This window comes from Hydra viridissima, unplaced genomic scaffold, assembly GCF_058129835.1.
Source record: "Hydra viridissima isolate aposymbiotic clone 2 unplaced genomic scaffold, HvirCarnegie_v1 scaffold_7, whole genome shotgun sequence".
NCBI classification, from domain to species: Eukaryota; Metazoa; Cnidaria; class Hydrozoa; order Anthoathecata; family Hydridae; genus Hydra; species Hydra viridissima.
The window spans coordinates 8,273,033-8,289,265 of NW_028324306.1; the positions used below are offsets into that span (position 1 = coordinate 8,273,033).

Genomic DNA, 16,233 nt, shown 5'->3' on the forward strand with positions numbered 1-16,233 from the left:
AGTAGCTCCTAAACAAACAAGGTGCATTTAGTCCAAAGTAAACATGTTTATAAAATCAAGGGAATTTATTTCACTGAATATAGACTTTTCATGTTGGTGACATCTTCCATTGTGATCTCTGTTAGCATAAGTATAATCAATAAATTCAATATTTGTACGCAAATCTACATTTACTTCTATATGAGAAAAAACAATTCGATTTAATATACATCTTCCAACAATAGTACATCGTTCACAAGAATGATAACCGGTATGATTAACTATACCTTTTAATAAGGAGCGAGCAGGGGCATCACAAATAAAAGCATAAATTTGAACCATGTAACTTTTGTCATTAACTACAAATGGAGAACTTGTTTGTATTTTTAATTCATCTGAAAAATCTTTTAAAAACAAATGACATTTGTTTTTAATTGATCCACAATACATTCCAATCAAAAATGGATTGTAACCTTTAATAAGACCAACAATAGGCCACAGCTGTGTAGAGCTGGATTTGTACAGTGGTAAACCATCTATATTAAAGCTTAAAGAAATGTTAACATCAAGAATTGAATGATAAATTATTTGATTAGTGATCTGTTTTTTTAATCCAAGATATATATGATTTCCACCATCAACATTTTTGGAACAAATACTTCTTTTTGTTTTTAATAAGGTTCTACAATCCAAAGGCACTTTAAACTTATATTAAAAAAATATAGCTAAAATTTCATTAGTGCATTGTCGCGTACAGTTGTTTTTAAGTGACCATTCCTCAATTTTTGAGCATAACACTAAATCATATTCTATTTTATTATCAAATATCACATATCTAGAGTCAGAAAGACTTTTACTACTTTCCTCAAGTGCTGAATTTTGAGATAAATTATGATACTTAAGATCATCACTCTGAGATTTTGGTAACTTAAACTCATCAAAATTAGATTCAATGAAATCGTTATTAAATTCTGTTTCTACTTCAACAGTCGGATAATTATCGCTTTGGGCAACTAAAAAATTTTGATGATTATTTCCAAACTTTTCTAGAACTGCATTTCTTTTTTTTCTCCATATACTAAAATAGCAGTTTTTATCTCATTTACATTTCATAAATATATAGTTAAAAAACTTAATTCATTTAAAATTAAAAATTAAATAAATAAAAATTAAAAATAAAATAAATAAAAATTAAAGAGCATATTATAAAACATGCTTTTTAAAAATACCTTGAATTTGGTTGAGATTTTATAATAAAGTGTGTATTACAAATACTAAAAAATTTAAAATTTTATACACTAAATAAAAAAAAAAAAGAAACTGCTTTTATATATATATATATATATATATATATATATATATATATATATATATATATATATATATATATATATATATATATATATATAAAAGCAGTTTCTTTTTTTTTTTTATTTAGTGTATAAAATTTTAAATTTTTTAGTATTTGTAATACACACTTTATTATAAAATCTCAACCAAATTCAAGGTATTTTTAAAAAGCATGTTTTATAATATGCTTTATATAAAAGCAGTTTCTTTTATATATATATATATATATATATATATATATATATATATATATATATATATATATATATATATATATATATATATATATATATATATATTGTTGTTTTTTTTTTGCAGCTGCGCTCGTATCGGAATCTAACACCCGTGATGTCATTGACCGATACATTGGAGATCACTTAAAGCGAGCACCACGAACTGTTGCGCTGGAACGACCCAGTGGGCACAGGAACGTTTAAAAAACGTTTATTTCACGTTTTTATGCGACGTGTCTTTTGGGTTTAATATCCGTTTATATGAAGTTACGAAATCACGTCTTTTTTGGACGTGCCGTGAACGTCCCAGATAAACTTACCATGAACGTGTTTTGGTTTTTTCTTGCACGGATTTAAGACCAGTTCTTGAGACGGAAAATTTGGTTGTCAAGAATTCTAGCAAACCAAATTTTCCGTTTTTTTTTATAGAAAAGAAACGAAATATAAATGGATATGTAACTATTATTTAACATTAACTACATTCTGTCTGGACTTTCTTCACGTCGACGTTTATTGCACGTATACGTGCAATAAACGACCAAAACACGTTCATTGTAAGTTTATCTGGAACGTTCACGGCACGTCCAAAAAAGACGTGATTTCGTAACTTCATATAAACGGATATTAATATCCGTTTATATGAAGTTACGTTATCGTTATATGAAGGTAAGTTATATGAAGGTAAGTTATATACGTTATATGAAGGTAAGTTATCCGTTTTTATGCGACGTGTTTTTTGGGCGTAATTACGCCCAAAAAAACACGTCGCATAAAAACGTGAAATAGACGTTTTTTAAACGTTTCTGTGCCCACTGGGACGGAGATTTCGGAAGAGAAAGAAAAAGAGAGAGAGAAAAAATATTTCGGAGACGAGATTTAAAAAAGGAAGAGATCATTTTTAAAATCTTGAAAATAGTTCCAATTTAAGTAGATATTTTAGGCACGAGTTTCAAATATCTTTGAAGATGGATTTTTTGTCAGTTGGCAGTATTTTGTCCTCCGAAACAAACTTTTTAAAAATGCGCCTTTTTGTAAAAACAAAGCATATACTGTTTAATGGTTATTTATACATTTTTAGGTTATAAAAAAAAAAATAAAGATTTATCATAACCTTTCTTTAGTTACCAGTGCTGGAATCTTTGTAACTGCATTTCAGCCGATATTTTATTTTACGTCAAAACAACCTATTAAAATTTATTTAAGTTTGCATCCCTGAGTTGCATAATTTCACAGTAAAACTTGCATCGCTGTGTGAGAGACAAAAATAAATGATTTTAAATTTGAACTTTAATTAGTTTTAGGCAAAATCCCAGGTATAATATTGTTAGAGAGTCAAACTCATCATTTTTTGGCTGCGTTTTACTCTTGACGCAAATTCAGATTAATTAATATTTGTGAGATTATCAAAGCTTAAACAAATATTTGCTGGAAATATGATCCTTAAAATGAATCGTTAAGTTGAAGAAATAAAAACAACAAAATAATGATGTTAAAGACCAATCTTTCGTTTAATACGAAATTTAGTTTTTACCAATAAAAAATTAGTTGGAGAAAAAAATGGTGAAAAGTATAAGCTGTTCACAAAGTTTCATAGTCTTCAATGGCCGCAAGCGTAAAAAAGTAAGAAATTGTGTTACATTATTTCCATAAAAACAAATAAGTTCACATGATGCTTTTAAAAAACGTTTAAATAGTATTATCAATTTTATCAGCTGGATAAAAATTTAAAAAAATAAAAAAGCTGAAACTACTATTGTTTAATTAGAGATTTTACTTTAACGTACCATGTTTCTTAATTACAAACACATTTTACATATAACAAAAACTGTTAGAAAAATTCTTTCAAATACGATAAGCTATACTGTGAACGCGAGGATTTATGTATGTGGTTACTTGTGAGGCAATAGTGTGAATGCGTGAATAATGTAAGGGCGGTGTTTTTCGAGAATGAAATTTGTTTGTTCGGGAAGAAAGTGTGAGAATGGTGAAACTTTTTAATAAGAATTTTATTAAAGAATATAAAATATAAAGAATATAAAATAGTAATAGTTATAATAATGCTTAAATCGAAATATAAACAAAATAATAATACTTGATGCAGTCTTTTCTTTTCTTACTTACATTAGTTATTCTTAATTATTTATCTTAAGCTTATATATTTTTAAATATTTAGAAATTCTTTTTAATATATATATTTACAAATAAAGTTAATTATACGCAATTAAAGTCATTTAAAACCTTCTCTAACCTTTGGATTCGTAGCCAAAGTTTTCTCTACCTTTGGTCTCGTGGACAAAGTGTATTTCTACATTAACCATTTTCTCTTTGAAACCTCCACTTTCTCTTTTTTTAAAAAGCTCTTTCCGAAATCTTCCTCAAAAAAATTCTCTTTTTTGATTTACTATTAATATATCCTTTAAGATCTTCTTTTAGATTTTCTCACAAAATTATCTCATAAAATTCTCCCAAAAATATCTTCTAAAAAAATCTCCCAAAAAATATCCGCAAGATTTTCTCAACAGTAGTTTTTCTATGTGTCCAAAGATGTTTCCTAAATCAGGTTTTGTTTACAGACAATTTTATCTTTTAAGAGCACTACTTAGACTTACACACCGTGTTTTATACCATTTACCACACTACAAACCTATTTTCATTGTGGAATGCTACATGTTTAAGTATATTAAATATAAGATTAAAAAAATGAATTTCTCTTAATCTGCATATTCATGTGAAAAACTTTTTATAATATTTTGCTTGATTTTAATGTTTTTGGATTCAGCAATCCAAAAACATTAAAATCAAGCAAAATATTATAAAAAGTTTTTTTGGTCACTTGATAATGATATATTAAACTCACTTTCTCTGTCATGGGAATGAAAAACGGAGAACTTGTACACTTCACACTATGCATGGGAAGAAAAATGCATGGGAAGAAATTGGACGTCTATTAAACTTATCTGCTAATCAAGCGGAAAATAAGTATAAAAGCATTCGAAGTAGTTATGGAAGCTGGCTAAAATCAAAATGAAATATCCCATCAGGTTCTGGAATGAATTCAGCTCCACCTCAGTTTCTTCAGCTCGATAGGCTAAATACTTTTATAGAACATCGTGAAACAACATCGAATATTTGTTCATCTTCTGATTCCAGATTAGAAACAACGAATGTGGAGAAAAACGTTGAGGTTGTTTGTGAGCAAGTAGAAAATATTCATAATCCATTGAACAAGGAGCTAAATAATCATTTTTCTGAAGATGTGACTGAAAAAAACGATTATATATATTCTTTTGTGCAAGTAGTGTCAAGTGAATTCGTACTAATAACAAAACTAAAAGAAAGAGAAAAAAATTAGATTCTAATGATTTACTTGACAAAACTTTAGTGAAAACATTAGAAATAACTAACTCCAATATTGAAAATCCGACTGAAGTATAGGATGATAGAAGAGCAGAATGAAGATTATTTATTCATGAAATCATTAATTCCACAACTAAAGCGATTAAACAACTATTCCAAAGCTTTGGCTAAAGTTCAAATACAAGCATTTCTTCTCAAATTGGAGTTTCCAGATAAAGGTGTAAAATCTAGCCTCTCTGTTTAACCTTTTAATGTGAATAAATAATGTAAATATTTTAGTCTAGCTTACTATTTTGTTAAACCAATTGATGTGAAAAACTACACATTTTAAATAAAATCATGGAAGTATAATATACGCCTTTTATTAACTTTTAAGTAACTATTGTGGCATATCTAAAATCAAAATAAAATAAAAAAGTATTGCTTTGTTAAATATTAAAGTATATTATATATGCTCTAGTTATTAAATGGATTGTGGTGACATGATTGAACATAGTCCAATTATCACGAAAGGCTTCCTTCACATGAATTAAAATAATCTTTAAAAGTATTTCTTATTGAAAATGCATCAAAAACAGTTCTATTACTTTTTGATTTTAAGAAATTAAGCAAACATGCTTAATCTTGAAATTCTTTTTTCCAATCTCCTTGAATAACAATTCCAGAATTACTTTCAATATCAACAAAACCAGTATGGATAGAATGTGCTCCGTCTGTTAAACGCAAATAGTTGTGAAGACAGATAGTAGCCTTTATTATACTTTCCACTTTCGATGGTTTTGCTTTAATTGGAGATTTGTAAATTCTCCATCTAGCAGCTAAAATTCCAAAGCTATTTACAATTGTTCTCCGTGTTCTTGATAGACGATAATTAAAAACTCTTTGCTGAACGGTAAGGTTTTTACCTGGGTATGGTTTCATTAACCATGATTTAAGTGCAAATAAATCATCTCCAACAAGGACTGGTGGAACTTTAGGATCAATTTCAGACATTTCTGGTAAATGAAAATTTCCCTTATTAAATGCTCTAGCAAATGTGCTTGCATTTAAAATGGCAGCATCATGATCCCTTCCATAGACCCCAATGTCAACCATTGTAAAACAATATTTAGTATTACAAATGGCTAATAAAATCATGCTGTAAAATCTTTTGCAGGTGCCTCGATGGGTACATGCTTTCCATCAATAGCTCCTATACATTGTGGAAAGTTCCAATTCTGATTAAACTCTTTAATTATATTTTGCCATTCTTTTATGTCATTTGGGGTTCTGAGAAATACCTTTTTAAGAACTTCCCATATAGTACAACAAGTTTCAACACTTGTTTTTGAAAGATCTTTGCGCTAACCATGAACCTTTAAGAGATGGAAGGCAAACCTATTTTTTTACATCAAAGAGGCCAATTTGATCATTTTCTCAAGACGAACATTTGTAAACTTTTTAAACTTTTTTCGTGTAAACAAAGCTCGTCAATGATAAAATCGACCTGTAAGGGTAATTTTAAAATGGCTAAAAAAAGTATAGCGAAATATAAAAAAGCTTAAATAAAATTTTTTGTCAAGATTTGACTTCATTTAATTCCTTCGTCCTTGATTCACTAGCCTTAATTTTGTGTATTCTTTTAGTATTTCTTCCGATGTTGCCATTTTTTGTCTCGACTACTCTATAAGCTCCATAATATATATTCCAACATACATTATTTTTTTAGTAGGTGTATTTTCTTATGGACTTTTTTATAATTCATTTGATAAAGCGAAACCTTTTAAAAAGTTATTTAAGTTTATAATTATCTTGCAAAATGCGGCCAGATATTTCATGTTTTCGTTTTTCATATTTTATATATTATTTCATTTGTCATAAAAAGCACATAATAACCCATTTTTTTTGTCAAATAAAATTTAGTTTATATATAGCTTGTAAATCATGTTATGTTAATAGTAAATACTTAGTTATTCTTGCGATTTGCCATAAATTGGCTTTGCTAAATTCTTTAAAACTGTGACAAATTATTTTTTTCTTTATTATATTTACATTCATTTTATGTATAAGTTATTTATCCTTAACTGTATATATTTCAGTTTTTAAACATAAAAATAGAAAATTCTATAATATTCATGAAATGGAAGTCTACAGCAATGTAGTAGATGGAGGACTTCCCTGGACATGAAACCATTGTGGTGCATAGGTGGCTACAAAATAAGTTGATAAATTATTATTATTTTTTATATCTCAAGTTATACATGTACTAAAGTAGTCAAGCAAATGATCTCAATTTCATTTTATCGTCCGCGTTATTTCTTAAAATATTAAGAATGTCTATCTATATAAAAATAAGCTTAAAACTTATTTCTATTGCAGCTATCTTTAACAGAAAAACACTTACGAAACGCGACTAATTATAAATATTTTATTACCTTTTATGAATCAAATACGTATAATTAACTAGGTAACTAAAACACTAATTACTATAATATATTTAATATATTTAATTATAGAATATAACGGGGCCTAACGCTACTAAAATTTAAAATTTTTAGCTGCGTTAGGCCCCCTTATATTCTGTTTCAGCACCCCACCCTGTCCTAACTTTCTTAATCTTTCTTGGTCACTGTATGTATATATATGTATATATATGTGTGTGTATATATATACATATATATCTATATCTATATATATATATATATATATATATATATATATATATATATATATATATATATATATATATATATATATATATATATATATATATATATATATCTATATCTATATATATATATATTAGGGTGGCCCTTATTTTTGAAGTTTTAAAATATCATTGTCTGACCCCTCAGATGAGTTCCAATATATAAAAAAATAATTCAGGCCAAATATGAGCAGGATTGAACAATATTTAGAGGTGGCTCAACTAAGCTTTAGTTTTGTGAGAATACCAAAATCGGCGAAAAAAAATTTCAGGTTCTTTTCAATAAATGATTTTGAATATTAAATGAATAAATATATTTCAATCAATAATTTGAACTAGATATCATGTTTCAATAATGTACTAATCTAAAAAATAATTAAATATAAAATTATAATAAATATAAAGGTAATAACGCATAAAAAAATGTTCTTCAATATATCTAAATAAATAATTTATAATTTTCCTCAGTAATTTTATTAATTCATAATTTTCTTCAGTCATTTTTTTCAGTAAACAAAACTAAACATGTAATATAATTTAATATTAGCACCTATTGGGCATCTTATATAATATTTAAATAAATCTTGTGCTAGTTCTTTGTAGCCATCTTGTATTATAAATTTCTTCTTCTACTGTTGTTTGTTAATTAATCAAAATAAAATTTCTATTTAATAGTTATCAATAATCACAGATATTAGCAATCAGCAAAGGTTAGTATGTCAATTTAATTATAAAATATATTATGTTATATATATAATTATATGAGGGAGTCTGTATGACTGTAGATTTCGTTTTGTATTATTGCATGGCATGTCAATGGCATGTGTAATTTTGTAATTTGTTTATGCCAAAAATTGCATAGTTTAACATTATGTTATAATATTATGATGATTAGTATAAATCTGTTTGGCATTTTCAGATGGCATTGCGTTCACAAATTTATCTTGTTAGCCCTGCTGAAAGAATTGAAGGTAGTAAATTGCCATCAGGGAAGCAGGTTCTTGGTCACTTTCTACATCTCCACAATGTTTTGAAAGAGGATATTCGAAAGGCTGCAACCCACGCTATTGAGAAAGTTGAAGATTTCTGGTTTCGAGCTAAAATTCCAACCAGGCATCATCAAGATTCCATCAAAAAGCTTGAGCAATTATTCTTCGAGTGGAAAAGTCTAAAGAAAAACAAGAGCCGCAAGACCGAGACTCAACAAACAAATGAAACCGCATTTTCAGCCGCAATAGAAGAACTGTTCGACATTGCACATGCTGACGCCATGGAGCTAATTGAGAATCAAGAAGATAAGGTCTTTCTGGAATCTCAAAGAAAAAAGGGACGACCTGGCTGCATGGGCGGAATCGATAAGGTTCTGCTTCAACAACAAAAAAAGCAGAATGAGAGAAAGCAGATATTGCAAAAGAGAGTACATCGATCTCAACTTGATAAAAACACCTTGCTAGATAAAGCTGTGTTGGAGAGCAGCAGCGCTGATTCAGAAGAAAGTCAGTCTGAACCTGAAGATGAGGATCCAGTTCTAAGCACAAGTACTGTTACTCCTTCTTCTTCATCACGAAAGCGAGGACGCCAAAGTGTTGTTTCACCACAGCTGGCATCTATGCTTGATAGAAATAAAATGAGCGACAGGGCTGCTATGATGGTCATCGTTGAGGCTTCGAGGGCTCTTGGACAAGACGCTGAATCACTCGCTTTGAATAGATCAACCATCCAACGACTCCGTCGGAAACACCGACAGCAAATTGCCTCCGGAATCATTCAACATTTCAAGCCAAATACTGCTCTTACAGTACACTGGGATGGCAAGCTGATGCAAGATCTGACTGGAACAGAGAAGGTGGATAGGTTGCCCATTCTTGTCACAACAATGGGGAAGACAAAGCTTTTGGATATTCCAAAGATTCCTGCAGGTTATACATAATGGTATAATATATAATGGTATAATATATATGCCTACTTTTATTTTAGTTAAATGTTTTTATAAATTTCGAAATCATTTATTATTATGAAATGTGAATGTGAAATCATGTCAGACAAACTTTAATAAAGACTACTATAAATTACTTTTTAGGCACTGGACAAGACGAGGCCAAAGCAGTCTATGATGTTATCCGAAAATGGGAGCTGGAAAACTTTGTCCATGGTATGTGTTTCGATACAACCTCTTCCAACACCGGTCGGCTGTCTGGCGCTTGCGTTCTTCTCGAACAGCTACTAGGGCGGCCTCTACTGCACTTTGGTTGTCGACATCACATCATGGAACTGGTATTGGCTGCTGCTTTTTGTGTCTGTATGGGACCCAGTAAAGCTCGGGAAATACTCGTTTTCAAACGATTTCAAGCACAGTGGTCATCCTTTGACCAGGAAAGTTATGAAGATGCCTTTTCGGATGATGTTGCCTCAGCTGAACTCTCCGAAGTCAAACATGTAATCATTGTTTTCTGTGAACATCAGCTGCAAGATCATCAGCCACGAGATGACTATCGCGAGCTGCTCAAACTGATGCTCATCTTTTTAGGAAGAAAGCCTACAGATTGGAAGAATTTTCGAGCGCCTGGGTCAATGCATCAAGCTCGATGGATGGCGAAAGCCATTTACAGTATAAAGGTTTGGCTGTTTCGATCACAGTTTAAGCTGACCTTGCGAGAGTCTCGTGGCCTCCTACGTGTGAACATATTTCTTGCAAAGGTTTATATCACGCTCTGGTTTTTGGCGCCTCTGGCTTACAAAGCCGCTAGGAATGATCTACAACTTATTCAACAACTCTAGGCTTACCCTGATCAAGATATTGGTGCCGCAACATCACGCAAGCTTGCGGGCCATCTTTGGTACCTGTCAGAAGATTTGATCCTTTTCAGCCTCTTCGATCCAGAAGTGGATTTCACTACGAAACGCGAAATTGTTAAAAGATCATTAGAACAGGAAGGAGAAGAAGTACCTTTGAAACGTGTCGTGGTGGACTTGGCGACAGTACAACAAAAAACGCTTCCTGATTTTGTCTCAAAAAGAAGCAGAAACCTGTTTTCTATTCTGGGCATGCCAGATGGATTCCTGGCCGAAGATCCTGAATCATGGAACAGGAGAGATGACTTCAAGGTTGCAGAGGCAATCGTGAAATCCCAGGCAGTAACAAACGACCATGCAGAACGAGGAGTTGCCTTGATCCAAGATGCAACAAAGTCTGGCCGATTTAAGAGCGAAGAACAGCTGCAATATGCTCTGCAGGTTATCGAACAGAACCGGGCAAACTTTCCGAATGTGAAAAAATCCACCTTACTTCACAATTAACTAGTTCCACTAAGTGAAGATGTGTAACTTTGTGTATTCTATTGTTTCTGTGTTTGTCTCTGTAATTAAGAACTGTTTTTAGTAGTTAGAATTAATTTTCTGTATGAAACTGATGGCAAAATGTGCTGAATTCTGTCACAGACATCAAAAATTCGTATATGAGAAAACTTTGACGGCGTTGAGCCACCTCTAAATATTAATATTTTTTTATGAAACTTTACACATAATTTTTTTGTATGAAATGGAACCATTTAAAATGGTCAGACTTAACATTGCTTTTATTTAATTTTTTATCATCATATAAGGGCCACCCTAATATATATATATATATATATATATATATATATATATATATATATATATATATATATATATATATATATATATATATATATATATATATATATATATATATATATATATGTATGTAAAAACTATTGAAGAATCATTTAACAACATTACTTAAATAATAAATAATAACATTTTTGTGTATAATAGTTTAATGAATTCTTTCGAGTCTATTCCGTTAGCGCACATTCCGAAACGCTCCTTCCGTAAGGAACTGTTTCGCAAGTATTCTTTCGAAATGATTTGTTTCGCAAGTTTCTTTTCGTAAAGAGTTATTACGGAATAATTTTTATTTTTTTCGTATAACGCATTACGGAAGGTGAATTTGCGCAAGAACAAATTCCGCAATAGCAACTTGAAATATGGAAGATAAAAATGCGAAATTTTTGTAAGTTTTTGTTTACGGCGAACAACCCTAGTAACTGCTTCATTTTTTTCAAAAAATAATTAAAGATTGATTGCAAAATAGTTCACTCTGTTAAGAAACACAAAGCGTCCCTTAAGAGATTCATTAAGTTCTTCTTTTTGTTTAATAGCTTTTTCAATCACTAATTTTCTAATACTCTCTCTCTCTCCAGAGAAACAAAGTTAATTGAATACTTACAGTCTTTCTGTTTGTGTAGCAACTCTTTGGTGCTTGATGGTGGCACGCCTAGCTTTCTACTAAGAATATGTAGCACAGTGCCAGACAATTAAGGTCGGGAGTTGGGGGATCATGAAGTTATATAGTTTAAGGGAAGGTAGAGGAGAGCGCAAGGGAGGTGATATATGTTTCTCAGTGATAAGAAGCAAAATACCCTATTGCATATCACTGTTTTAACGGCCTAAAAATAACATGTTAAACTCCTTGTCCTCCAGTTGTTGCTACAATTCCCATTGTGTCTGGATATCCTACAGCTTTCAGAGCATCCTGGGACTTGTAGTTTTGTAACAACTGGAGGGCTAGAGTTTGATACTTGTGCTTTAGACTGACAGAACATAAAATATTTTAATGAATAACATCTATAAAATCCTTATGAAATTTATGAAACTTTGAAAGATTTTTTTTAAACCGGAGTCGGAGTCGGTACAATTTTTTCGACTCCGACTCCGACTCCAGCCAAAATGAGCTTCGACTCCACGACTCCGTTTCCGATTCCACAGCCCTGTTTTTGACTCTTGGTATCTGGTTAAACAACAGTCTGTGAAGTCAATGAATGAAAAAAAAATATTTCAGACTTAGAACTCAAGCATAAGTTTCATAAGCAGATTTTCAAAAAATAAAAATGACGTGTACAATATTTAAAGATTTGAAAACAATTAATATTCAGTAATTACAAGATTTGGGTTATGCTAATGTTTTTAATCGGCAACCTGAGGGACAGTATCAAAGTGCAACTAAGTCAAAATATCATAACTGCTTTAATTCTTTTAAACAAAATATTTGTATCTTAACTGTTTCATTTTCTTACTTTTAAAGAATTTACTCTGTGTTCATATAAATTTATCTAAAAGAAACGTTAAAAAAACTTTTAAAAGTTTTTCCAAATTCTGAACAAAAAACCATTTTTCTCCATGTTGTTGAATGTTGATTATTTATTATTATATTTACATATTATTATGTTATAAACCAAAAAGAAAATAGAATTACAAATTATTAAAAAAACCCCGCCACGATTAGTAGTCAGTGTTCAGATATCACTTTATTTTTGTTTACATGCTTTTTTAACATTGTTCTTATTTTTATTATCATTATTGTTATTGCTATTGTTATTGTTAGCGTTATTGTTTTTGTTGTTGTTATTATTACTATTATCATTATTATTACTATTACTATTACTATTATTATTTTTATTATTATTGTTATTACTATTATTATTTTTATTATTATTGTTATTATTATCATTATTATTATTATTATTATTATTATTATTATTATTATTATTATTATTATTATTATTATTATTATTATTATTATTATTATTATTATTATTATTATTATTATTACTATACATATTTTATATATTTATTATGCACATCTTAAAAAATTGTTCCACATATGTATTAATTTTACTAAAAAATTATACTCTCAAAATTATGGTAAACGCAAAATGACTCTTGTTTGCGCTTTCTAACGCGTAAATAATGCGAATTTGTAATGAAATGTTACCAAATTTCCCAGTTTTACGTAGGAGAGCGCAAAGTTTTGTAATAATAGTAAAATTGGCGCAAACCGATCACCAAATAGTTACAACCAAGGGCCAATCCTATTAAGCTGAAAATGCGTAATTTACGCAAAAAAACAGGATTTTTCTTACGCAAAGCCAATTTTTGTAAGCAAAATTCCTTTTTTTTTGCGTAAATAACGCAAGATTTTTTTTTTTAAAGAAAGATATGCAATAAGAAAAGACAGACATTTTTAAAAAATATATCTATTAAAAAAAAGTTGTATTTGAAAATAAGAAAACCAAAAAAAAACTAATTGCTTTTGGCAGGAAGTCTATTAATAAACCAATCAATATAAAATACATTTAATAAATTTAAAATTTTATAATAAAAGATTTTTTTTACTTAGGATACAGAAATCAAAATTCCATCAATCCAAGAATCCATCACAAATCTGTTTGGAAAACATGCTTTGTTGCAGAGCCGAGTGTTGCAAATTAGATTCTTGTATGACATCAAGTGGAACTTATTTTTTTTTACACATTTTGCATTTAATGACTTGCAGGGTTTTAGGACGGCATTGAGAGTTTGCGGTTGGTTTTACTTTTTTAGTTTCTTTTTGAGTTAATTTGAATCACTTAACTTTTTTTGAGACAATCAATAATTCCGAGTTCTTTGGCCAGCAACTTTCGAAATATTAGATTGCCCAGATTTTTTATACTTAAGATTTTCTTACTTTTCTCTTAGAAAAAGCTCTTCATCTCATTTTCCATTTTTTCATACTCTCATGTTGTGCTCTATAGTTGTCAAACCTCGGAGCTGTTGTACTTGTTAAAAAAGAAACTGCTATGGCTGATTTAGAAGATGATGGCAAAGGCTGTGTTGTTGGCACTGGGGTTGAAGACGTTTTTGTTTTAAATGCTTTTGAGATTACTAATGCCTGTTGATTAATGCTGTTTTTGTTGAGTGGAATAAATCCAATACATTGAAAACAAGCGTGCGTGTAAAACATTTTCCACTTCCAAACACCTGTTTGAGCAAAAGAGGAATATGATTTTTATAAAAACTCTTGCATTTTGCATTTTTATAATGTTGGGCAAAAACTGCCTTCCACGCTCTTTTAATATGACATTAGACACCTCTGCTCAATAGCTGTAGAATATAAGATGAATGAGCTGGTAGAAAAATCAAGATTAAAATGTTATTAAGAGTCTGCGTATCGTTTCATTTCTATATTGTTATCATACCAATACCGGGAAAAAAAAGTGTCAACTTAATATCGTTATAAAAATTTAAACCGGTATTGTAGTTAATTTGAATCTCGGTATATACCGGAACTCTCGCTATTCCGATGATTTTTTTTCCCGATATCATATCGGAATGATAACGATATGGAAATGAAACGATGCGCAGACCCTTAATTGTTATCACGACATAACAAAGAATACCTAGGTCTAAAGTTTTGTTTTATTTTTTATACCACGAAAGGTTTTGTAAAGTGTCCACCAGCATTGCAGTAATTGTTCGCTGTATAATGGATGTTTTTTTATTGGTTCCAGTGAATTCAAAAAAATTAATTATTTCTTGAGTGTAAGAAGCGGCTCATAAAAGCATAGGATCAGTCTTTGCTTAGCCAGGCATTTTTGAATGTCTGATTGAATTATACGATATAAGTATCTGCACACGAAATCCACGACATTATTCCGTGTTAAACCATAACCCCATGTAAAATTATTCACACTAATATTTCACTCTTTGAGAGCACCGTTGTTAACCCTGTTTTCCATCAAACTTACAAAACTGTTGTTATTGCACCCTATTAATCTCGAGAATGGAATGCCATATTTTAATGCAGTTTTTTGATTTTAATATTTGTCTATGATTTTAATGATTCTAATGATTCTAATATTTGTCTTCTATATCAGCTAACGCAGCTTCAACTTTATTGTAACTTCTCTATTACAACTTCTTCATTGTATGACTTTTTATTTGCTGACATTTATTTTAAATAAACAGAAACCTGAACTTACACTTACGGCAAATTAAATTAAATCTACAAACGCGCTTAATATAAATTATTAATTATTCTTTAACAAACTATTGATGTTAATATAAATTATTAATTGTTATTTAACAATCTATTGATGTATTATTAAATGATTAAATAATAATTTATGTTAAGCGCGATTATTTATTATAAAAGATTTAAATTTTATTTTTTTTAATTTCTTACTGAATTTTTTACCTTTCAATACCGCAGGTATTGAAATTGAACTTTTTACAAAACATCTGGATTTCTCAGTTCTTACACTCACAAATAAAAGAAAAAAAACAAGTTTACTGCTCTCTTTTAAACAAAAAAAAGACCGGAATTTTACTGGGTAATCATTTTTAGGAACCGGCGATTCGGTTCGTAAAATCCGCAAAAAGTCAATCCGACTTATTTTGCGGATTAAAACAGTCCGATTGTTAAATGCAAACCATAATTCGAAAATTAATTTACGGACTACAAGCGGATTTTTATTTTGCGGATTCATTTTTATGTTCAGATTATTAATCCGAAAAATTTTACGAATCAATTTAACTTCAATTCGCTTAGCGAATTATACGAATCGCGTTCCGTTCGCAAAACCATTAAATGGTGCGGTCCAAGAAAATTACATTTTTATAATGTGCTCGTCATATAAATAGTGGATTTCTTTTTTATTTTCAATTAGTACTATTTGGAAATCTTAACCTATAACAATTCGTTCAACAAATCAACAAGTCTTCTATTTTTCTTTTACATCTATTACGGTAAGCCATTATTATATTGTTTTGATTTAAAAGTTAAGAATT

General features: G+C 29.7%; 1 protein-coding gene and 2 pseudogenes across 2 annotated transcripts; 2 read left to right on the forward strand and 1 right to left on the reverse strand.

Annotated features, from left to right (window-relative positions):
* LOC149885986 (uncharacterized) overlaps positions 1-2,175 on the reverse strand; it is a 3,604-nt pseudogene extending 1,429 nt beyond the window's left edge.
* Positions 2,176-3,007: 832 nt separating this feature from the next.
* On the forward strand, positions 3,008-14,334 carry LOC149885987 (uncharacterized). Its single transcript, XM_090092523.1, has 3 exons — positions 3,008-3,182; positions 13,805-13,988; positions 14,143-14,334. The coding sequence occupies exons 1-3, from the start codon at positions 3,120-3,122 to the stop codon at positions 14,196-14,198; spliced, it is 303 nt and encodes a 100-aa protein (XP_089948649.1). The 5' UTR covers positions 3,008-3,119; the 3' UTR covers positions 14,199-14,334.
* Positions 8,198-11,096, forward strand: LOC149885988 (uncharacterized; annotated as a pseudogene). Its single transcript, XR_016453989.1, has 3 exons — positions 8,198-8,315; positions 8,525-9,524; positions 9,686-11,096. The product of XR_016453989.1 is annotated as an uncharacterized LOC149885988 (transcript).
* Positions 14,335-16,233: the final 1,899 nt, after the last annotated feature.

Coding starts and splice junctions, on each gene's coding strand:
- LOC149885987 (XM_090092523.1), top strand. CDS start 3,120: ATGGTGAAAAGTATAAGCTGTTCACAAAGTTTCATAGTCTTCAATGGC. Junction 3,183..13,804: donor ATGGCCGCAAGCGTAAAAAA/GTAAGAAATTGT, acceptor TTTTTTACTTAG/GATACAGAAATCAAAATTCC. Junction 13,989..14,142: donor GACGGCATTGAGAGTTTGCG/GTTGGTTTTACT, acceptor CTTTTCTCTTAG/AAAAAGCTCTTCATCTCATT.